Source organism: Heteronotia binoei, chromosome 10 (assembly GCF_032191835.1).
Source record: "Heteronotia binoei isolate CCM8104 ecotype False Entrance Well chromosome 10, APGP_CSIRO_Hbin_v1, whole genome shotgun sequence".
Taxonomy (NCBI): domain Eukaryota; kingdom Metazoa; phylum Chordata; class Lepidosauria; order Squamata; family Gekkonidae; genus Heteronotia; species Heteronotia binoei.
This window is the reverse complement of record NC_083232.1, coordinates 11344731-11369967: the sequence shown is the minus strand read 5'-3', so window position 1 is coordinate 11369967 and position 25237 is coordinate 11344731. Positions and strand designations below refer to the sequence as shown.

Below are 25237 nucleotides of genomic sequence, written 5' to 3'. Positions count from 1 at the left end.
GTTTATTTGAGCAGTTACGAACATTTGTCACTGGAGAGAGATGATAAAATTAGAGTGAGATATTTCCTCTTGCGTTCGCTGGGAAAGCACGCACCAGTTATAAGCGGCGCGTCCGGTGAGGCCGAACATTATCTGGAAAGAAAAACACCCTAATCGGATGATTTCTAAAGTTCGGCAACATTTCCACCGGCTGGATCCTGTCTCTACTCATAGCTCCTTCCTCTCTCTGTAATGTTGCCAGACCTTGGGTTGTTCCCCTTGGTTGGTAACCAGCAGAAAGACTGGGATTTAGCGGGGGGAGGGGGGAAGACACGTACAAATGGAACCATGTGACATTGTGACATTTCTGAACCAAAAAAAAAAAAAACCCTGAAGTGACATCACTGTGTCACAGGACACCCTGGATTTCCACCAAAACTCTATGGAAAAACCAGAGTTTCAGGGGATTCTTAGAGTGTTGTGTGATGCAATGATGTCGCTTCGAGTTTTCCAGCTGGAAATGACATTCTTGCACCGCGAGGGTCTGTTTGTCTCCACCACTTTTCCCGTGCCACCCCACGGAGTGCCAGTGGAGGACAGGGGGATGCCAGTAGATTGCCTTTGCCTGTAGTGCGACCATAGCAAGGAAGAGTTGGGGAGCTTTTTCTCTTCCTTAGCTTCCACTTTTTACACTCTCTCTGGCCTCGCTACATTCTTTCTCAAACCTGGTTTGGTATGATCTCTCTGCAACGAGCATGTTAGAAAGTCATTTGGGTGGAAAATATATTGCAAAATAATAAAATTGATTCACACAAGAAAGTCATTTGGGTGCGAAGTGTGTGTATTTGAAGGTCCATCCTATATCAGCACCATTTTCCTCTTGTTAGCCCCTCGTGGCCACCAGATTCCTTTCACATCTTCACAACTAAAAGGGCTAGAGACTTTTCAAAAAGAAGAAGAAGACCGTAGATTTATACCCCACCCTTCTCTCTGAATCAGTCTCAGAGCAGCTTACAATCTCCTTTATCTTCTTCCCCTACAACAGACACCCTGTGAAGTGGGTGGGGCTAAGAGAGCTCTCCCAGAAGCTGCTCTTTCAAGGACAACTCTTACGATAGCTATGGCTGACCCAAGGCTATTCCAGCAGCTGCAAGTGGAGGAGTGGAGAAATCAAACCCGGTTCTCCCAGATAAGAGTCCGCACACTTAGCCACTACACCCAGGGCTCTTTTTCTAGCAGGAGCTCTTCTACATATTAGGCCATGCCCCCTTGATGTAGCTAATCCTCCAAGAGCTTAGAGGGCTCTTAGTACAGTGCCTACTGTAAGCTCTTGGAGGATTGGCTACATCAGGGGGGCATGGCCTAATATGCAAAGGAGCTCCTGCTACAAAAAGAGCCCTGACTACACCAAACTGGAAAGGGAATTCAGAATAACCAGGCGACTGTAGCAGTAGATCTAGGCTTCTCAATCCCCAGGTCCCAGAGGGGGATCCCCCGGTTTTACAGGCTTCCCCCCTCCCCCAGCCAGCAGGCTGGGGGGAGAAGCCCCGCCCCCCAGAGCCATCATGCACCTCCATGAACGATTCCCATAGGGAATGATGGGGAATTGAGCCGTGGGTATCAGGGGCTCTGGGGGGGCTGTTTTTTGAGATAGAGGCACCAAATTTTCAGTTTAGCATCTAGTGCCTCTCCCCAAAATACCTCCCAAGTTTCAAAAAGTTTGGACCAGGGGGTCCAATTCTATGAGCCCCAAAAGAAGGTGCCCCTATCCTTCATTATTTCCTATGGAAGGAAGGCATTTAAAAGATGTTCAGTCCCTTGAAACATGATGGCCAGAACTCCCTTGGAGTTCAATTGTGCTTGTCACAACCTTGCTCCTGGCTCCACCCCCAAAGTCCCCAGATATTTCTTGAATTGGACTTGGCAACCCTAAGTAGATCGTTATAACATTATAGCGCTATTGTGCAATGGCAGTTACCATTTTCCAAAGATGCCCTCCAGTGGCATGGCAGGAGAAAAGCGCAGGATAGAGCAGAAAACTCCATGTGGATACTCTACTGCCAATGTGAATGCCTCTGACTACACCAAACTGGAAAGGGAATTCAGAATAACCAGGCAACTGTAGCAGTAGATCGTTATAACATTATAGCGCTATTGTGCAATGGCAGTTGCCATTTTCCAAAGATGCCCTCCAGTGGCATGGCAGGAGAAGAGCGCAGGGTAGATGGCAGCAGATAGAGCAGAAAACTCCATGTGGATGCTCAACTGCCAATGTGAATGCCTCTGACTACACCAAACTGGAAAGGGAATTCAGAATAACCAGGCGACTGTAGCAGTAGATCGTTATAACATTATAGCGCTATTGTGCAATGGCAGTTGCCATTTTCCAAAGATGCCCTCCAGTGGCATGGCAGGAGAAGAGCGCAGGGTAGATGGCAGCGGATGGAGCAGAAAACTCCATGTGGATACTCTACTGCCAATGTGAATGCCTCTGATTACACCAAACTGGAAAGGGAATTCAGAATAACCGGGTGACTGTAGCAGTACCTTAGGGACCGCCTCTCTCCATATGTTCCCCAGAGAGCACTGAGATCCAGCTCCCAAAGTCTTCTAAAAATCCCTGGACCAAAGGAGGCCACACTGAAAGTAACAAGGGAGCAGGCCTTCTCAGTAATGGCTCCCCACTGGTGGAATCAGCTACCGGAGGAAGTGCGAGCCCTGCGGGACGTCAATCAATTCCGCAGGGCCTGCAAAACTACCCTCTTCCAACAAGCTTATAGGGAACTCTGAATGTGACAACTAGCCATCTGGATAGACATCCTACTGAATATAGCACCTTTAATTTATTATGGTTTTATAATTTTTATGTAACTTTTAAACTGTATTTTAACTGTATTTTTTGTGAATTGTATAATTGATCACGGTATACCATGTCCTGTTAGCTGCCCGGAGCCTGCTCCGGCGGGGAGGGCGGGATACAAATAAAAATTATTATTATTATAACATTATAGCGCTATTGTGCAATGGCAGTTACCATTTTCCAAAGATGCCCTCCAGTGGCATGGCAGGAGAAAAGCGCAGGGTAGATGGCAGCTGATAGAGCAGGAAAACTCCATGTGGATACTCTACTGCTAATGTGAATGCCTCTGCACCCATGGTTGCAATAAAAGGGGAAAAGAGAATCTTTGGCATGTGGGTGCATCCATTATCTGTCCTATATGAGCACTCGTGGCTCATGTCTTATGCTGTAACTGTGGGGTGTATCAGTGAAGAATAATGGAGTAGGTAAGTACATAAAATAAAGTAAAATGCCCTGCTTTCCTTGGGAGGGAGGGGGACAGCAGGGCAATAGGGACAGGCTTTGTCCTCTCCACTCTCCTATGGGGAGGGACTCAGTGGCAGAGGATCTGCTTGGTAAGCAGAAGGTCCCAGGTTCAATCCCCGGCATCTCCAACTAAAAAGGGTCCAGGCAAACAGGTGCGAAAAACCTGAGACCCTGGAGAGCCGCTGCCAGTCTGAGTAGACAATACTGACTTTGATGGACCCAGGGTCTGATTCAGTATAAGGCAGCTCATATGTTCATATGGTCCTGTTTCTTTATGTGTTTTGTCCTGTTCTACATGTGTTTTGCTCCCTCTAGTGGTCCATTTGATATTACACTGATTCACGTCCTGCATATGTCCCTGAAGATTGAAATGATAAGTTTTAATGCCAGACATACATAGGTGTAATATCGAATGGACCACTAGAGGGAGAAGAACAACCGCGGAACAGACCGTTCCCACCCACCCCTAACCCAAGAAACAGGAACTTACAAGCAAGGAAAACGAGGGTGTGGAAAAACCCATAGCTCCAATTCAGCAGGGCTGCTCTGGTATTATTGTTGATTATAAATTTTATATTAGGAAAGTACAAAAAATACCATTAAACCCTCCCTCAACTGGACATGGGCAACAAGCTAGTTTTAAAAAGTGCTGGACCACTGCAAGGTTTCAAAAACATGATGATGAGAGCCAGTTTGGTGTAGTGGTTAAGTGTGCGGACTCTTATCTGGGAGAACCGGGTTTGATTCCCTACTCCTCCACTTGCAGCTGCTGGAATGGCCTTAGGTCAGCCATAGTTCTCATAGGAGTTGTCCTTGAAAGGGCAGCTTCTGGGAGAGTTCTCTCAGCCCCACCCACCTCACAGGGTGTCTGTTTTGGGGAGGAAGATAAAAGAGATTGTGAGCTACTCTGAGATTTAAAGTGGAGGGCGGGATATAAATCCAATATCATAATCTTCATGAATCTTGGAAGTGGTTAATAATTTCTTGCATTCCTTCTGATAATTTTGGGTTTTTCCCCCCTGAGGGTTGAGTCCTCAGCAAACCTGGGAACGATTCTCATTGAAATCAGCAAGGCTTGCTTGGAAGTTAGTATTCATAGAAGTGGGCTGTTAATTTTATCTGATGCGTCAATTCCATTGTGAAAGCTGTCTCTCCCATCTTAGTCATTCATAGATCAATCTCTGCTGTTAGCGGTTTCCATTATTTAGCTCTCCCGAAGTTTCAGAGCAGCCCCCAAATTAAGAATCCGTTCAGGGCCTCGGTCTTTGGCATCACTCTTTAAACATCTCAGGTCGATCTGGTAACGACCTGAATACCATTCCAGCCACAACAATGACTGTGGCATCAACACGAGGAAATTATTAAATAAATAAACAAACTACAAATTGAGCGATAATTAATTAGGTATTGAAAGAAATGTGAATACATAATACGCATCTTTATAGACAACTGGATAAAGCGTTGCTGAATATCTGTCTTTTTAAACTTTGTTAATTGGGACCTCGATAGGTGCATTTGGGGAGCTCAGAGCAGAGTACAACAATTAGAGGTAAAATCACAATAAAATCATAACAAAATCAGCTTCAACATTCGGTAAAGTGCAACAAGTTAATTCAGCAGATAATATAAAGCTAGATGGCATAGCACAAAACTAGTGCCACAATACAGTAGTGCAGTAGGCTGTAGGGGGAGGCCAAACCGATCTAATAGATAGATGCCCGCTGCCTCATCCAAAGACCTGGCGGAACAGCTCCATTTTACAGGCCGTACGAAAGGCCAGCAAGCCAGGTAGGACCTGGATCTCCATAGGGAGCTGATTCCACCAGTTTGGGGCCAGGACTAAAAACGTCCTGACCCTGGTAGAGGCAAGATGGGCATCTCTTGGGCTGGGGACTATCAGAAGATCCTGGGAGGCCGATTATAATGAGATTTTGTTGATGAAGACTATCAAAATTTTGTTGATGGATTACAATGAGATTTTGTTGTGTTTTAACAATTTATTGATAGCATATGGTTACAAATCTTAATTATTTCTTAATTATTTCAGTACTAACCCATATGGCATTTCAATCCCCCCTCCCTCCAATGTTGACTTCCTCGAAGTTATAGATTCAAGTTCAATACTAAAGGTACTATTAACTGATCAAAATTCAATATATATATATTTTTCCCCTCATTGATGCTAAAAAATTGTCCAATGTCTTTTTACATTCCACTCTTTCTCCATATATCCTTTAAATTTCTTCCACTCCTTTTTGAATATCTCCAAATCATAGTCTCTTAGTGTTCTAGTTAGTTTGTCCATTTCACTCCACGATAAAACTTTCATAATCCAGTCCCATTTCTCAGGTATTTTTTCTTGCTTCCAAAGCTGCGCATACAATGTCCTAGCAGCTGATAGCAAGTACCAAATTAGAGTCCTATCTTCCTTTGGAAATTTTTCTAATTGTAATCCTACAATGAGATTTTGTTGATGAAGAATATCAAAATGTCGGCATGAACTGGGAGCTGGATCTTGTTGAATTCCTGACTACTTGATTCTTCTTGGATACTGGGATGCTTAATTCCTCGGATATGTGGATTTCAAGTTACCCCTCCTGATGGGTAGCATCGTATTGTCCCGGGAGTGTTGCAGAACTATGCTGTTTGCTTGAACGGATGCTCGAACGATTCATGTTTACAGGACTCTGAACTCTTTATGATGTTGTTGTCTATCTGGAGAGCCAGTTTGGTGTAGTGGTTGAAGTGTGCGGACTCTTATCTGGGAGAACCGGGTTTGATTCCCCACTCCTCCACTTGCACCTGCTAGCATGGCCTTGGGTCAGCCATAGCTCTGGCAGGAGTTGTCCTTGAAAGGGCAGCTGCTGTGAGAGCCCTCTCCAGCCCCACCCACCTCACAGGGTGTTTGTTGTGGGGGAGGAAGGTAAAGGAGATTGTGAGCTGCTCTGAGACTCTTCGGAGTGGAGGGCGGGATATAAATCCAATATCTTCATCTACCTCACAGGGTGTCTGTTGTTGGGGGGGGGGGGAGGAGGTAAAGGAGATTGTGAGCCGCTCTGAGACTCTTCGGAGTGGAGGGCGGGATATAAATCCAATATCTTCTTCTACCTCACAAGGTGTCTGTTGTGGGGGGGGGAAGGTAAAGGAGATTGTGAGCCGCTCTGAGACTCTTCGGAGTGGAGGGCGGGATATAAATCCAATATCTTCATCTACCTCACAGGGTGTCTGTTGTTGGGGGGGGGGAGGAGGTAAAGGAGATTGTGAGCCGCTCTGAGACTCTTCGGAGTGGAGGGCGGGATATAAATCCAATATCTTCTTCTTCTTCTTCTATCATATATGCATTGCGTCGTCACACTTCTCTCAATACCAAATTAATTCTCCTTCAATCTGCAGAGTTGTCATGGATAATGTTGGGTATCTATTATTGTCTGTGGTCCTCTGTTATTGTATACTGAATACCGTTTCAGTGTTCAAAATAACATCTAACGTACACATAGTCAAGGGAGGATGGCTACACTTGCTGGCCTCACCCTTGGGAAGGAAAGATGCTGATATGGCTAAAACGCGTGCAGAGAAGAAACACGGCATGTGCAGAGGTGCCACCGTGCAGCCGGGAATTCTTCTTGCCTGCCTGTCTGTGCCTCTGTAGACCCATATGCTTCGTTATATGTAGTTATTTTAATTGTATAAATCTATAAGTACATGCCCTCACCTCACACTCCCCACCTTTCACGCCGGAGTACGCTCTCCTGAACCTTGTAGGCACCTCACGCATTCCTGAGCACGCGGAGGAACTAATTTCACATATGCTCGTGGCAGCTAAATTTGCAATTGCCCTGGTTTGGAAGCAACAAGCTCCTCCCTCGAGACAGGCATGGAGGCTGAAACTATGGGATTATTTTGTCTTAGATAAGCTCACCTATGACTTAGATCCTCGTTGCTCCTCCCAGACCGCTTCCTCAGACTTTGTGTGTAAATGGCGTCCCTTTATTGATAAAGTCTCAAAAGACAGCAGAAACCCTAATGACTCACACCATGCTATATTAATGTCATGCCAACTACTGTTGTAATTAGTTTTTTAATGGTTAACATCGTATGTCTCCACTTCCTCGCTATATATTGGTATATGCTATGCATCTGCTGATGTACTACCACCTTTGTACCCTGAACCTTATACCAATAAAGCTTTTCTATTAAATCAATCAATCAATCAATCTATAATGTCCAAAGACAGTTTTGCCCTTACGAGAAAGCAATAAAAAGCACGAGTCATCACCAACCCACGGGGGGGATGTCAAATCACGACGTTTTCTTGGCAGACTTTTTTGTTGCTACGAAGCGGTTTGCCATTGCCTTCCCCAGTCACCTATGCTTTACCTCCAGCAAGCTGGGGACTCAATCAAATTCAAGACCTGTAAGCTATAAAGTAATATACGAGGAAGGGAAAGGGGAGCGGGGCAAGCGGCAAAAGCTCTGTCCCAAAGACAACAGTCTGTACATCTCTAGCAGCCTTGGTTTGCTTTGGAGCTGTGCAGGAAAGGGAGAGAGGGCTTTAACTCCTCAACCTCCTCTCAGTTTCGCTGTTCAAAACTGGCTCTTACCAGGGAAAATAAGCTTCTGTGGATGCTGGACCGGACTCCATGCCTTGGCCCAGTTTGGGTGCACGAAAACAGCAGGCCTTGAGTCACCAGTACACAAAAGCTAGGAGAGATATTTTTCCCTTTCCTCACTATCCTTTGCTCTTGTTGAAGCAGAAGAAGAAGACATTGGATTTATATCCCGCCCCCCCCCCACTCCGAATCTCAGAGCGGCTCACAATCTCCTTTATCTTCCTCCCCCGCAACGGACACCCTGTGAGGTAGGTGGGGCTGAGAGAGCTCTGACAGAAGCTGCCCTTTCAAGGACAACTTTGCTAGAGCTATGGCCGACACAAAGCCATTCCAGCAGGTGCAAGTGGAGGAGTGGGGAAACAAATCCGGTTCTCCCAGAGAAGAGTCCACGCACTTAACCACTACACCAAACTGGCTCTCAAGGCTCTTGAGAAGGCTCACTGAACTTGGATGTGGTTGAGCAAGAGGGTCTTGTTCCAAAACAGGGCAATGAGCTACCCCTCTGAAGCAATTAATGTAACAAAAGATGGACGGACTCACCTCAAACACAAGAAGAGCAGAAAGGCCACAACGAGTGCGCCCACGGAGATGCAGTGCCCCAGGTAGTTGATGATCAGAGCAACCTTGTAATGGAAAATGGGCTTCGTCTGGAGGTCGCAAAGAGAGAAGGGGGGGGGGGAGTAACACAATCAGGTCATCTCGAATCTATAAGCAGAGGCATGAGGGGACAGCTAATTGGGTTAGGAAGTGGCAGTTGACGCTCAGCGAATTTATGCAATCGTTAACAGGCTCAAGGGTTCGGCATTTATAGATCCGCTGGCTTCCACTGTCCAGGAAGTGGAAACAGAGATGGTTAGAGGCATAAAGAAGGAAGGAAGGAAGGAAGGAAGGAAGGAAGGAAGGAAGGAAGGAAGGAAGGAAGGAAGGAGGAAGAAAGAAAGAAAGAAAGAAAGAAAGAAAGAAAGAAGAAGAAGGAAGGAGGGAGGGAGGGAAGGAAGGAAGGAAGGAAGAAGGAAGGAAGGAGAAGAAGAAAGAAAGAAAGAAAGAAAGAAAGAAAGAAAGAAAGAAAGAAAGAAAGAAAGAAAGAAAGAAAGAAGGAAGGAAGGAAGGAAGGAAAGAAGGAGAAAGAAAGAAAGAAAGAAAGAAGGAAGGAAGAAAGAAAGAAAGAAAGAAAGAAAGAGAGAGAGAGAGAGAGAGAGAGAGAAAGAAAGAAAGAAAGAAAGAGGGGGAAGGAAGGATGGAAGGAAGGAAGGAAGAAGGAAAAAAGAAAGAAAGAAAGAAGGAAGGAAGGAGGAAGAAAGAAAGGAAGGAAAGAAGAAAGAAAGAAAGAAAGAAGGAAGGAAGGAAGGAAGGAAGGAAGGAAGGAGGGAGGGAGGGAGGGAAGGAAGGAAGGAAGAAAGAAAGAAGGAAGGAGAAAGAAAGAAAGAAAGAAAGAAAGAAAGAAAGAAAGAAAGAAAGAAAGAAAGAAAGAAAGAAAGAAAGAAAGAGAGAGAGAGAGAGAGAGGGGGAAAGGAAGGATGGAAGGAAGGAAGGAAGAAGGAAAAAAGAAAGAAAGAAAGAAGGAAGGAAGGAAGGAGGAAGAAAGAAAGGAAGGAAAGAAGAAAGAAAGAAAGAAAGAAGGAAGGAGGGAGGGAGGGAAGGAAGGAAGGAAGAAGGAAGGAAGGAGAAAGAAAGAAAGAAAGAGAGAGAGAGAGAGAGAGAGAGAGGGGAAGGAAGGATGGAAGGAAGGAAGGAAGAAGGAAAAAAGAAAGAAAGAAGGAAGGAGGAAGAAAGAAAGGAAGGAAAGAAGAAAGAAAGAAAGAAAGAAAGAAAGAAAGAAGGAAGGAAGGAAGGAAGGAAGGAAGGAAGGAAGGAAGGAAGGAAGGAAGGAGGGAGGGAGGGAGGGAAGGAAGAAAGAAAGAAAGAAAGAAAGAAGGAAGGAAAAAGGAAGAAAGGAAGGAAGGAAGGAAGGAAGGAAGGAAGGAAGGAAGGAAGGAAGGAAGAGAAATTTCCATATGTGATGCTTAAAACAAATGAGATTAATTATATCAATAAGAGTTATACTTTTTCTTGAATGTTGCTGCTGTATCAGGAATTGGCTCCTTCCAGAAGAACTAGGGCAGATTTCCCACTCGCCGTACGCCACTCTGATGCTCCTCTTCCAGTGGGGCTTCCCTCTTATTTCACACTATCTGCCCCGGGGCTTCAACTAGCGTCAGTTTTTTCATACAGCAAACAGAAACTGGTTTTTAGAGGTTTCTGTTTGCTGCATGAAAAAGCTGACGCTAGTTGAAGCGCCGGGGCAGATAGTGCAAAATCAGAGGGAAACCCCGCTGAGAAGAGGAGCGTCAGAGCGGCATAAGGCGAGTGGGAAATCGGACTAGGTTTGCTCATGTTCCAAAAGGCATTCCAAGAAGCAGTGGTCAGTGTGGGAAAAGGGGACTCCTACAGTTTTAAAAGGAGAAGGAGCATTCGCAACACTACAGCAGGGCAGAACAGGAGGAAAACTTATAAATGAAACACTCTATCCGGGGCAGCGACACTCTGGATTCTTGGTGTTTGGGGGGGGGGCAACAGTGTGTGTGGGGGGCTTCTGGAGTTCTGGCCCCACTGATGGACCTCCTGATGGCACCTGGGTTTTTTGGCCACTGTGTGACACAGAGTGTTGGAGTGGATGGGCAATTGGCCTGATCAAACATGGCTTCTCTGATGTTCTTAGCCACACGTTATAGATGGAATGGTCTGTCTGGGGCAGTGATGCTCTATCTTCTTGGTGCTTGAGGGGCAACAGTGGGAGGGCTTTTGGAGTTCTGGCCCCGCTGATGGACCTCCTGGCACCTGGGTTTTGGCCGATGTGTGTGACTGGATGGGCCATTGGCCTGATCCAACATGGCTACGCTTTTGTTCTTATGAAAAGCCACGCCGCCCTCTGATTCTCCTCATGCCTGGGGGCACTGGAGGGAGGGCTGAGGCTGAAAGGTTTGGCTCCTTGCAGCACTATCCTTTAACTCTACTTAGGACTACACCACAACTGATGTATTTCAATGTAAAACAATTTCATCCCAATTCCACACACACCCCACCCCACCCCGAATAAAAGGACCCAAAGCAGCTAAGGTAAGGATTTTGTGGGATATGTGAAATTTGAACTGAGAACCTTCTGAATGGAAGCTTAATCCCTTAGACCCTGGGCTACATTACACCTTCGAGCAGTGCCGACTTAATTGTCAGAAGCAGAACTCTGATGAGTATTAAACTTTTCTATAATTTCATTTCGGTGCCAACCAATGCCCCACCTGCGAGTTTCTGCTTGCATGACCCAAAACCTGGGCTTTTGGGGGGGGGGCAGGAACACAGTTCCAGCTGGCTTGGTGTGAGGGGGTGTGGCCTAATAGGCAAATGAGTTCCTGCTGGGCTTTTTTCCTTTAAAAAAGCCCTCTGCGAAAAATGGTGGCACCAGGGGGTGTGGCCTAACAGGCAAATGAGTACCATCTGGGCTTTTTTCTTTTAAAAAAGCCCTCTGCGAAAAATGGTGGCACCAGGGGGTGTGGCCTAATAGGCAAATGAGTTCCTGCTGGGCTTTTTTCTTTAAAAAAAAGCCCTCTGCGGAAAATGGTGGCACCAGGGGGTGTGGCCTAATAGGCAAATGAGTACCAGCTGGGCTCTTTTCCTAAAAAAAAGTCATCTGTGGAAAATAGTGGCACCAGGGGGTGTGACCTAATAGGCAAATGAGTTCTTGCTGGGCTTTTTCCCTTAAAAAAAGTCATCTGCGGGAAATGGTGGCACCAGGGGGTGTGACCTAATAGGCAAATGAGTTCTTGCTGGGCTTTTTTCCTACAAAAAAGCCCTCTGTGAAAAATGGTGTGACCTAATATGCAAATGAGTTCCTGCTGGCCTTTTCCCATGAAAAAGCCCTGTGTGAAACAATGGTGACATCGAGGGTGTGACCTACTATGCAAACAAGAACCAGCTGGCCTTTTTCTAGGAAAAAAAGCCCTGCCTATAGTTAGCATACACGAGGAAGCATTTCACATCTATTCTCACACTAACCCTCACGACGACCTAGTAATGCAGGATGACAGAATTGTGCCTTGTATTGCCAATGGAGGGGCTTCAATGCCTCATCTAAGGCCACCAACGGACTTCACAGCAGACACAAGATCCAAACGGATCTTTGCTAACCCCAACTCAAGTCTCTTAGCCGCTATGTCCTCCGTCTCTCTCTGCGGCAAGGCAACCCAGTCCCCTCAGGAAATGCACTGATAATTCTAGAAAGTGCAAGTCACCCTCAAGGGGTGCATTGCCAGGGGAAGCTGCACTCGCATGACACCCTTCTGCCAGGCCTTGGATAGGTAATTACAATTTTAATTCACAGTTAATTGTTGATTTCCTTTTTCTAATGTGTGTTTAATTACCGTTCTGCATAAAAGTTAAAAATGAGACGGGAAAGCAAGGGCGATGCGTTCGGTGCTTACCGAACAGTCTTCTGGAAAGGTCTTTGGTTCTGCATTTTGTAAATAAAATGGAAATGTTTCCGAGCCAATCGAAAAATTGCTTTAGGGGGTTGGGGGCCTTAGCGATGGTTCCAGTTGTGGGGAGACAAGAGCAGGGTGTCAGACATGTGGTCTGGGGGCTGAATGAGGCCCCCGAGCAACTGGCTGTCATCTGCTTCCTTCTCTCTCTCTCTTGCTTCCTTCTGCAACACAGCTTGCTTTGCAAGGTTTACTCAATCACACAGGAGCTACAGTGCAAAACCTCTATTTTCTCCATTGGCTGAGGCGCCTCCCTTGGGGAGGAAGGGGGTAAGGCAGAGCTCGTTTTTCCAGGCTCTCTCAATCGGACAACAGAGCTACTGAGCCAAGCCTCTCTTCCTTCTATCAGCTGAGCCCACCCCCCCCACCCCCCAGTCTCCTGGGGAAGGAAGGAAAGAGCCAGAGCTTCCTTTGCCCTGTTCCCTGGATCCCATGGGAGAAAAACAAAGAAAGCACCTTTAAGACCAATGGGTGCTAACATTTTAAGAATGTTTTAAGGGTTTTTAAAATTCAATTGTGTTTGTCTGTGCCCTTTATAAAGTTTACATTTCTGCTTTGTTGTTGTTCAGCTGCACAGTCGAGTCCGACTCTTTGCGACCCCACGGACAAAGTCACGCCAGGCCCTCCTGTCTTCTACCATCCTCCAAAGTCTGCTCAAATTCATGTTTGTTACATCAGTAACACTGTCCAGCCATCTCCTCTTTTGTCTTTTTCTTCTTTTGCTTTCTGTCTTTCCCAGCATCAGGGTCTTCTCCAGGGAGTGCTCCCTTCTCATTGGGTGGCCAAAGTATTTGAGCTTCAGCTTCAGCATCTGACCTTCCAGGGAACAGTGTGGGTCGATTTCCCTGAGGTCTGATTGACTGGATCTTCTTGCAGTTCAAGGGACTCTCAAGAGTCTTCTCCAGCACCACAGCTCAAAAGCATCTCTTCTTCCGCACTTGGCCTTCCTTACATCTTTGCTACCTAATCTTAAATTGGTATACATGGCCCAACTCGACATGGCCCGGCCCACCAAGATCTCATTTATATCAGAAACGGCCCTCATAGCAAATGAGTCTGGCGCCCCTGCTCTAACCACTACACCACCCTGGCTCTCAGCGCATCCTAGAAGAGAAGAGGTTCTTTTATTCTGGATGCAGGAAGGACCAACTGCAGATGTCAAAATTTAATAAGAGAAGACTTTGGGTGGGGTGGAGGGGGGGGGGAGAACCATAAATAAACCCAGACTTTTATTTTACGTTTACGGATAGGTCAGCCCGGAAGCCCGCTGAGATTAATAAATGGGCAATAAGAAATAGCAATAAAAGGTCATTTGAAGGGAACAAATTTGAGCTTTAATCAAGACCGGGATTAAGAGGGAACGGCTGGTCATAAACACAGCCTTTCTTTTAGGGTATTTGAATCGTGATGCATTTGGGGAATATTCCTTCTCCTTTAACATTTATCGAGCACTTCGGTAAGCCTGGAAAGAACCTCGCAAATGAAACCGTGAATGCCTCGTAAACCCCAAGGGCTTCAGGGACCATTTTTGGTGCCGGTTCAGGTTGTACCTTGCTGAAATGCAAAACCCCGAAACAACTGTGTTCAATGACGCTACAAAAATATATTGTACAAAAATTATATTCAACAAATACTGACACAATTCCTATTATACAAACCCTATATGCAACGAAGCCCTTCCAACCACGCGGTCTCTTCTCTCAAGCAGTCTTGTAATATCGTCCCCTGTTGTCTTCAGAGGAATATATTCTTGAAAAGCAGCCTCAAAAAACGTTATAATTCTCCACTACGTGGTTTCTGGATGTTAAAGCACATTTCAGTCCGCGGTCCTTCCTCAGGTAAGGTATATTTCTTTCCAGAAAAATTCTACTTCATATACTCATCCCAAACACTTTCAAAAACAAGTTTGTATATAGTTTCCTTTTGGGGTCCTGATTAACAATGTTACACAGCTTAACAGCTTCACATGATTCAGAATTTGTGTCTTTTCCAGGCTAAAGACACCACGGGGCTCTCCTGCTACACAAAGCTTAAGAAGCAACAGAACACCATGGGCAATCCTCTGGTGGTGGTGGAAAAACTCTTTGACCGGTGTTGTTGCCATGTTGAGAAGAGGGGCCGAAAAACCAGGCAAAGGGAACGAAGGCTCCTCTTAGAATGCCAGGGTTTGTCCCCAAAGATGGTACATTAAGTTTCTTCCACTGAATTTGTCTTACTGGTGAGCATGTTACCTTTATTGTTATCCTACAGATAAGGGCCTTGGGGGAGATCTAAACCAAGGGTGTCAAACATATGGCCCAGGGGCCGAATCAGGCCCCTGGAAGGCTTCTATCAGGCCCCTGAACAACTGGCTCTTGTCTGCTTTCTTCTCTCTCTCTCTCTTGCTTCCTTCTGCATAACAGCTTGCTTTGCAAGGCTTGCTCAATCACACAAGAGGAAAGCCTCTGTTTTCTCTATTGGCTGAGACTCCTCTCTTGGGGAGGAAGGGAGGGAGGGACAGCTTGCTTTGTCAGGCTCTCTCAATCACACAGCAGAGCTCCTGAGCCAAGCCTCTCTTCCTTCTCTTGGCTGAGGCTCCTCCCCCCTCCTGGTCCTCTGGGGGAGGAAGGAAAGAGCCAGAGCTTCCTTTGCCCAGTTCCCTGGATCCCATGGGAGAAATACAAAGAAAGCACCTTTAAGACCAATGAGTGCTAATGTTTTAAGCATGTTTTAAGTTTTTAAAAAAATCTGCAATTGTGATTCCCTGCCCCCTCACTTCTGTTTCCAGCTGCCATAGAGTTCCCAGTCATTCCTAGAGCTACCAGTTGTCCCTTCCCATTCATTCCTAGAGCTACCCATAGAAATTGCTGGGAACTCTATGTTTCCAGTGATTCCTTCAGCTGCATATGTCACTTGTCCCTCCCTGCCCCCACACCCCTGCCCAGAGCCCTACTGCTGATTCCCCGGTATTGCTTGGCAATTTTATCTGTAAGACAGGCCAGTTGAGAGAGAGAGTACGATGTGCTTATTTGAGAGAGAAAGAGACTGGACAAAGGGAGTCAGCCAGCTTCACAGCACACTGGGACATCCCATCCCTCCCTGCCGCAGTTTGGTGTAGTGGTGAAGTGTGCGGACTCTTATCTGGGAGAACCGGGTTTGATTCCCCACTCCTCCACTTGCACCTGCTGGAATGGCCTTGGGTCAGCCATAGCTGCTGTGAGAGCTCTCTCAGCCCCACCCACCTCACAGGGTGTCTGTTGTGGGGGAGGAAGGGAAAGGAGATGGGAGGGACAGTGGCTCAGTGGTAGAGCATCTGCTTGGGAAGCAGAACGTCCCAGGTTCAATCCCTGGCATCTCCAAAAAAGGGTCCAGGCAAATAGGTGTGAAAAACCTCAGCTTGAGACCCTGGAGAGCCGCTGCCAGTCTGAGAAGACAATACTGACTTTGATGGACCGAGGGTCTGATTCAGTATAAGGCAGCTTCATATGTTCATATGTTCATATGAGATTGTGTGGTGCTCTGAGACTCTGGAGAGCCAGTTTGGTGTAGTGGTTAAGTGTGCGGACTCTTATCTGGGAGAACCGGGTTTGATTCCCCACTCCTTCACTTGCACCTGCTGGAATGGCCTTGGGTCAGCCATAGCTCTGGCAGAGGTTGTCCTTGAAAGGGCAGCTGCTGTGAGAGCCCTCTCAGCCCCACCCACCTCACAGGGTGTCTGTTGTGGGGGAGGAAGGTAAAGGAGATTGTGAGCTGTACTGAGACTCTGTCCTTGAAAGGGCAGCTGCTGTGAGAGCCCTCTCCAGCCCCACCCACCTCACAGGATGTCTGTTGCGGGGGAGGAAGATAAAGAAATTGTGAGCCCCTCTGAGACTCTGAATGGAGGGCGGAACAAGGTGAGTGGGGAATCGGTCTTCATTGGGTACCCTAAGTTTTCAGTTTGCATCGCGGTCCCAGAACTTCATTTCTTGATGGAACACCTTCCATCAAGAGAGCCAATTTGCTGTAGTGGTTAAGTGTGCAGACTCTTATCTGGGAGAACCGGGATCGATACCCCACTCCTCCACTTGGAGCTGCTGGAATGGCCTTGGATTAGCCATAGCTCTCGCAGAGCTGTCCTTGAAAGGGCAGCTGCTGTGAGAGCTCTCTCAGCCCCACGCACCTCACAGGGTGTCCGTTGTGGGGGGAGAAGATATAGGAGATTGTAAGTCACTCTGAGACTCTGATTCAGAGAGAAGGGCGCGGTATAAATCTACGTTCTTCTTCTTCTTCATCTACTTCATCTTCTTCTTCTCCGGCCCTCAAACACTACGCCACATCATCTCCGGAGACTACTGAGCTGTAAGGCGTCTCCTACCACAGCCAGCTTCCGTTCTCAACTTAGGTCTCTGTCATTTCGACGAATTCCTTCTGGGTTCACTTTGTTTTTTTCCTTTTTGCAAATTGAGCTGTCAGGCTAGCATCATCAAGGAGGAAAAGGTGTGGGGGGTGGGGGAAGCTTCAACCCAGGGGTGTCAAACATACGGCCTGTGGGCTGAAACCGGCTCATCCAGCGCTCTGATTCAGTCTGTGAGCAACCAGTCATTATTTTTATTGCCAGATGACAGAGGCTGCGGATTCTGCCCCTGTATACTGTCCCAGTGTTAAGGCATGACAGATGGCGGAAGTGGGAGGGTGAGCATAAGGGGCTTGCTGTAAGGCAGGGGTGGCCAAACTGTGGCTTGGGAGTCACACGTGGCTCGTTCACAAATATTGTGTGGCTCTCGAAGACCCCACCACCCCATTGGTTGGCTTGGAGAAAGCATGTCTCTTTACATCACTTCTCCAAGCCAGGTCAGCTAGCAGCTTAGAGAATGCAAATAAAGTTGCTTGCTTTCCACCTCTCCCTCCCCTCCATCTATTTCCTCTCCTTAAGAACATAAGAGAAGCCATGTGGGATCAAGGCCAATGGCCTATCCAGTCCAACACTCTGTGTCACACAGTGGCCAAAAAACCTAGGTGCCATCAGGAGGTCCATCAGTGGGGCCAGGACACCAGAAGCCCTCACCCTGTTGCCCCTTCCAAGCACCAAGGATACAGAGCATCACTTGCTCCAGACAGAGAGTTCCAACAATACACTGTGGCTAACGGCCACTGATGGACCTCTGCTCCATGTATTTATCCAATCACCTCTTGAAGCTGGCTATGCTTGTAGCTGCCACCACCTCCTGTGGCAGTGAATTCCTTCCTTCCTTCCTTCCTTCCTTCCTTCCTTCCTTCCTTCCTTCCTTCCTTCCTTCCTTCCTTCCTTCCTTCCTTCCTTCCTTCCTTCCCTCCTTCCTTCCTTCTTTCCTTCCTTCCTTCCTTCCTTCCTGTCTAGTGGTCCTCAAATATCTGACGTTCTTCTCTTGCGGCTCTCAAACATCTGACGTTTATTCTATGCGTTAAGCTAGATTGGCACCTCTGCTTTAGAGGGCGGAGTCAATGATATTTTTGAGCCCTGCTGAGATCCCTCCCCTTTTCAAGCCCCTCCCCCTCCAGCCTCGCCCCCCCCCCCAAAAAAATCTCGAGGTATTCCTCCGCCTAGAGCAGGCAACGGCAGCCTTCCCTCTTTTTATCCCTATTTAGCTCTATTTTTCAGCAAGTCGAGGAGGAGCTATGGAGAGCAGAACTTGAACACAACACTGCAATGCAATGGCCCGCCAGCAAGTCATGAAATGAACATGCCAGCATGTTCGACATGCCGGGAAGGAGCCAAATGATCTCCTTTTGAGATTTGCAGAACTTGGCAGGCAAAAGAAAAAAGGCATGCGGAGAAGAAATACCGACCTCATCATCCAGAATCGGCTCACACTGGGAGTAATTCACCTTGATGGCCCAAGTCCCATTACTCAGGCACTCCCGATACGCGTTTCCTGAGGGGAACAAAAAAACAAACTCCATTAGTGAAAGAAGGACAAGGACGCCCACGCGATAAGCCAGCCTAAAACATTAAGTCTGAATAACTTCTTCTGTCTTCAACCCAAGCGGGTAGCAGAGTGAACTTCCTCCCAGGGCGGTGTGTAAAGTAAACTGTGCAAAACCAACACTGGAATAATTCTACATATAATATAGTGGGTTCAACGCAAGGAAGAAGCAAGGTGGTAGCAATTATAGCTCTTTTATTAAGTACAGCACGGCAAGGACTGAACTCAAAGACTGCAGAGCTGGGCCAGCGGGGTTATATACGGATCAAGGTTCCCACGCAAGGACGCCATTGGACCATTCAAACCAGCAGGGGGGCCGTGATTGGAGCAGGGCAGCACGGATTTGGATCCTCCCGCCCCTTGTTCCCGAGTTCCCAAGTTCAGTCAGGCAGGAACACCATTACAATATAACAACATCAGTTCGTATACACAACACTACACGTTCCCCTCTTGGATGCCAGACGCAGTTCCTGGCCCAAAGCCACGGTGAAGCGCGGCAGACATTCAGCAAGCATTTCAGAGAGGGTTGCCAACCTCCAGGCAAGATTAACTGAGCATTGGTTAAGAACATAAGAGAAGCCATGTTAGATCAGGCCGATAGCCCATCCAGTCCAACACTCTGAGTCACATAAGAACATAAGAGAAGCCATGTTGGATCAGGCCAGTGGCCCATCCAGTCCAACACTCTGTGTCACATAAGAACATAAGAGAAGCCATGTTGGATCAGGCCAATGGCCCCTCCAGTCCAACACTCTGTGTCACATAAGAACATAAGAGAAGCCATGTTGGATCAGGCCGATAGCCCATCCAGTCCAACACTCTGTGTCACATAAGAACATAAGAGAAGCCATGTTAGATCAGGCCGATAGCCCATCCAGTCCAACACTCTGAGTCACATAAGAACATAAGAGAAGCCATGTTGGATCAGGCCGATAGCCCATCCAGTCCAACACTCTGTGTCACATAAGAACATAAGAGAAGCCATGTTAGATCAGGCCGATAGCCCATCCAGTCCAACACTCTGAGTCACATAAGAACATAAGAGAAGCCATGTTGGATCAGGCCAGTGGCCCATCCAGTCCAACACTCTGAGTCACATAAGAACATAAGAGAAGCCATGTTGGATCAGGCCAGTGGCCCATCCAGTCCAACACTCTGTGTCACATAAGAACATAAGAGAAGCCATGTTGGATCAGGCCAGTGGCCCATCCAGTCCAACACTCTGAGTCACATAAGAACATAAGAGAAGCCATGTTGGATCAGGCCAATGGCCCATCCAGTCCAACACTCTGTGTCACATAAGAACATAAGAGAAGCCATGTTGGATCAGGCCGATGGCCCATCCAGTCCAACACTCTGAGTCACATAAGAACATAAGAGAAGCCATGTTGGATCAGGCCAATGGCCCATCCAGTCCAACACTCTGTGTCACTTAAGAACATAAGAGAAGCCATGTTGGATCAGGCCGATGGCCCATCCAGTCCAACACTCTGAGCCACATAAGAACATAAGAGAAGCCATGTTGGATCAGGCCAATGGCCCATCCAGTCCAACACTCTGTGTCACATAAGAACATAAGAGAAGCCATGTTGGATCAGGCCAGTGGCCCATCCAGTCCAACACTCTGTGTCACATAAGAGAAGCCATGTTGGATCAGGCCAATGGCCCATCCAGTCCAACACTCTGTGTCACATAAGAACATAAGAGAAGCCATGTTAGATCAGGCCGATGGCCCATCCAGTCCAACACTCTGTGTCACACAGTGGCAAAAAATTTATATATATACATATACATATACACACACACACTGTGGCTAATAGCCACTGATGGACCTCTGCTCCATATTTTTATCTAAACCCCTCTTGAATGTGGCTATGCTTGTGGCCGCCGCCACCGCCTGTGGCAGTGAATTCCACATGTTCCAGATATTGGAAATAAGCGTGTCAGACGAAGGCTACGGAAACGCGCTAAGGAACCGGAAGCGTGTCGCAACGTCACACAGCACTCTGTATGTTTGCAGAAGGAATCATACCGGCATAATAGCATCGTACTTCATTTTCACTGAAGGAACCATACAGCGCCTTCTTGGACACTGGATATGTATAGAGCTTGTCTCTTCATTGTGGACTTTCTGCGTTGCGACCTCAACCTCCAGGCAAGGCCTGGGGAGGTCCAGGAGTCACTAGTGACCTCCAGACCACAGAGAACAGCCCCCCCCCACAGAAAATGGCAGCTTTGGAGGCCAGCCTATATGACTTTGCACCCTGCCAACAGGATGTAGCCATGGTGACAGGAATAAACGATTTTAAAAGGGGATTAGATAGATTCATGGAGGATAAATCTATTAATTGCTACTAGCCGTGGTGGCTGAGGGGAACCTCCATGTTCAGAGACGCTAAGTTTCTGAATCCCAGAGCCAGGAGGCAACATCAGGGGAAGGCCTCGGCCTCTCTGCGCTGTTGTTGGCCCTCCAGGGGAACTGGTTGGCCACTGTGTGAGACGGGCTGCTGGACCGGATGGACCCTCACTGGTCTGATCCTGCAGGGCTCTTCTTGTGTTCTTAAGATGATGCCGTGTTTTCATGCTGAAGCTTCTCAATCACAGGCCTCCTTCTCTAGGGAAAGATGTAAATACAGACAACTGTGCTAGCAGAGCTTCTTGGCAATTTGAACTGTGCTAGCAGAGCTTCTTGGCAATATGTCCAGGAGGAAGATAGATCCAGGTGGGCAGCCGTGTTAGGTCTGAAGCAGCCTTGCTGGGTCAGACCAATGAGGGTCCCTCTTGTCCAGCACCCCGTCCCACAGAGTGGCCAATCAATTCCTTTGGAGGGCCAACAACAGGGCATGGAGGCCAAGGCCTTCATAAGAACATCAGAAGCACCCTGCTGGATCAGAGCAGTGGTCCATCTAGTCCAGCATCATGTCCTACACAGTGCCCAAGCAGTTCCTCTGGAGAATTGACAACAGGGCAGAGAGGCTGAGGCCTTCACCTAATAAGGGCATCAGAAGGGCCCTGCTGGATCAGAGCAGTGGTCCATCTAGTCCATCATCCTGCCTCACACAGTGGCCAACCAGTTCCTCTGGAGGTCCAACAACAGGGCAGAGAGGCTGAGGCCTTCACCTAATAATGACATCAGAAGGGCCCCACTGGATCAGACCAGTGAGGGTCCATCTTGCCCAGCATCCCGTCCCACAGAGTGGCCAATCAATTCCTTTGGAGGGCCAACAACAGGGCATGGAGGCCGAGGCCTTCATAAGAACATCAGAAGAGCCCTGCTGGATCAGACCAGTGGTCTATCTAGTCCAGCATCCTGTCCCACACAGTGCCCAAGCAGTTCCTCTGGAGGGCCAACAACAGGGCAGGGAGGCTGAGGCCTTCACCTAATAAGGACATCAGAAGGGCCCTGCTGGATCAGAGCAGTGGTCCATCTAGTCCAGCATCCTGTCTCACACAGTGGCCAAACAGTTCCTCTGGAGGGCCAACAACAGGGCAGGGAGGCTTAGGCCTTCCCCTGAGAAGAGCATCAGAAGAGCCCTGCTGGATCAGACCAATGGTCCATCTAGTCCAGCATCCTGTCCCACACAGTGCCCAAGCAGTTCCTCTGGAGGGCCAACAACAGGGCAGGGAGGCTGAGGCCTTCACCTAATAAGGACATCAGAAGGGCCCTGCTGGATCAGACCAGTGAGGGTCCATCTAGTCCATCTTCCTGTCTCAGACAGTGGCCAACCAGTTCCTCTGGAGGTCCAACAACAGGGCAGGGAGGCTGAGGCCTTCACCTCATAAGGACATCAGAAGGGCCCTGCTGGATCAGACCAATGAGGGTCCATCTAGTCCAGCATCCTGTCCCACACAGTGGCCAACCAGTTCCTCTGGGCAGCCAACAAGACACCACAGTGGCTAAGGCCTTCCCCTGTTGTTGCCTCCTGGCTCTGGGATTCAGAGACTCACTGCATCTGAACAGGGAGGCTCTATTTAATCACCATGGCTAATAGCCATTGATTGACCTCCCTTCCATGAATCTACCTAATTCCCTTTGAAAACTTTTTATTCCTGTGGCCATCGCTACATTCTCTGGCAGCAAATTCCACATTTTAATCACTCTCAGTGTAAAGCAGTGTTTCCTTTTGTCCGTCATGAACCTACTGCCCGTCAGTTTCACCGGATGCCCTCATATTCTAGTATTTTGGGAGAGGGAGAAAAAAAAAGAGATGGAAGGGATCTTGAGGGTCATCTAGTCCAACCCCCTGCACAATGCAGGAAAATCACAAGTACCTCTTTCTGCCCGCCCTCTCATGATCTGCCCAAGTTCACAGGATCAGCTTTGCTGTCCGATGGCCATCAAGACTGAAAGCCTCCAAAGAAGGAGAGCCCACCACCACCTCCCAAGGCAGCCTGTTCCGCTGAGGAACTGCTCTGTCAGGAAGTTCTTCCTCGTGTTTAGTTGAAAACTCTTTTGATTTATTTCAACCAGCTGGTTCTGGTCCAGGCAACAGGAAACAACCCCGCACCATCCCCTATATGACAACCCTTCAAACTTGAAGATGGGGATCGCATCACCTCCCAGTCATCTCCTCTCCAGGGTAAACATACCCAGCTCCTTCAACCTTTCCTCATAGAACTTGGTCTCCAGACCTCTCACTATCTTCATTGCCCTCCTCGGCGTATGTTCCAACTTGCCTATATCTTTCTTAAATTGTGGTGCCCAAAACTGAACACCATACTCTAGGTGAGGTCTAACCGGAGCAGAGGAAAGCGATACCATCACTTCATGTGATCTGGACAGTAGACTTCTGTTGATGCAGCCCCAAACTGTATTTGCCTTTTTAGCCGCAGCATTACACTGCTGACTCATGGTCAGTGTATGAGACCCCAAGATCCTTTTTGCACCAACTACTTTGTCAGATCTCTCCATCTCATGTATAATTTTATAACCAGGGGTGTCGAACTCACGGGTTATGAGAATCTGACCTAAATGAGACCTTGTCAGGCTGGGCTGGGCTGGGCTAGGTTGGGCCATATGTGTACCTATTTAAAATAAGGTAGCAGAGATATAAACTTTTCAAAGGACACAAATATGATGAGAGAGTTTTTTAAAAAACTTAAAACATACTTAAAACATTAGCATGTTGGTCTTAAAGATGCTTTCTTTGTGTTTCTTCCACGAGATCCAGGGAGATGAGCAAAGGAAGCTTTACACTGGCTCTTTCCCTCCTTCCCCAGGGGACCAGGAGGGGGAGGAAGAAGAAGAAGATATTGGATTTATATCCCGCCCTCCACTCCGAAGAGTCTCAGAGCGGCTCACAATCTCCTTTCCCTTCCTCCCCCACAACAGACACCCTGTGAGGTAGATAAAGATATTGGATTTATATCCCGCCCTCCACTCTGAAGAGTCTCAGAGCGGCTCACAATCTCCTTTCCCTTCCTCCCCCACAACAGACACCCTGTGAGGTAGATAAAGATATTGGATTTATATCCCGCCCTCCACTCCGAAGCGTCTCAGAGCAGCTCACAATCTCCTTTACCTTCTCCCCCTCCCACAACAGACACCCTGTGAGGTAAATGAAGATATTGGATTTATATCCCACCCTCCACTCCGAAGAGTCTCAGAGCGGCTCACAATCTCCTTTATCTTCCTCCCCCTCCCACAACAGATACCCTGTGAGGTAGATGAAGATATTGGATTTATATCCCGCCCTCCACTCCGAAGAGTCTCAGAGCGGCTCACAATCTCCTTTCCCTTCCTCCTCCACAACAGACACCCTGTGAGGTAGATAAAGATATTGGATTTATATCTCGCCCTCCACTCCGAAGAGTCTCAGAGCGGCTCACAATCTCCTTTCCCTTCCTCCCCCACAACAGACACCCTGTGAGGTAGATAAAGATATTGGATTTATATCCCGCCCTCCACTCCGAAGAGTCTCAGAGCGGCTCACAATCTCCTTTCCCTTCCTCCCCCACAACAGACACCCTGTGAGGTAGAAGAAGATACTGGATTTATATCCCGCCCTCCACTCCGGAGAGTCTCAGAGCGGCTCACAATCTCCTTTCCCTTCCTCCCCCACAACAGACACCCTGTGAGGTGGGTGGGGCTGGAGAGGGCTCTCACAGCAGCTGCCCTTTCAAGGACAACTTCTGCCAGAGCTATGGCTGACCCAAGGCCATGATAGCAGGTGCAAGTGGAGGAGTGGGGAATCAAACCCGATTCTCCCAGATAAGAGTCCGCACACTTAACCACTACACCAAACTGGCTCTCCTCACCAAACTGGCTTTGTAGCTCCTAAGCGTTTTTGCTCTGTAGCTCCTGTGCAATTGAGCAAGCCTTGCAAAGCAAGCTGTTATGCAGAAGGAAGCAGACAAGAAATAGTTGCTCAGGGGCCTGATATGAGCCCTCCGGGGGCCTCATTTGGCCCTTGGGCCACATGTTTGACACCCCAGCTCTACCATGTTCCCATCTCTCCCCCCCCCCCCCCCAGTCATCTCTTTTCTAAGGTGAAACATTTCAGCCTGGCCCTAAAGGAAAAGAAAGTACAAGCCTCAAGGGGAAGAGAATTCCACCAGTGAGGTGCTGCTACGGAAAAGGTGAATTGGCCTTCTGAGGGAAGTTCTTTCGAAAAGATTGAAAAAGGAGCCTCATTTTCTGTCAGGGACCTTGGCATAAATCAGAAGACCCGGAGAGATGTGCCATTATAAAGCCAAAGTAAAAGAAAGACTAGAACTTTCTCCCACATCCCATCGTCCCTAGCCACCGTTTTTCCCGAACAAGCTGTCCTGAACGTCGGTGGTCATTTGTCTAATGAGTTTATTGCGGGGGGGCGGGGGGGGGAACTCCACCAGACATTATTATTCTTTTCTTCCTCCACTGACACATTGAATTTTTCACTGGATGGATTT

General features: G+C 47.8%; 1 protein-coding gene across 1 annotated transcript in view; it reads right to left on the bottom strand.

Moving 5' to 3' along the window:
- LOC132578344 (corticotropin-releasing factor receptor 2-like) overlaps positions 1-25237 on the bottom strand; it is a 212922-nt gene that overhangs the window by 117205 nt on the left and 70480 nt on the right. Inside the window, exons 3-4 of the mRNA XM_060248288.1 lie at positions 18210-18295; positions 8455-8561 (exon numbers count right to left, since the gene is read on the bottom strand). Coding sequence (XP_060104271.1) covers positions 8455-8561; positions 18210-18295 — 193 coding nt within the window. The remainder of the gene's footprint in view (positions 1-8454; positions 8562-18209; positions 18296-25237) is intronic.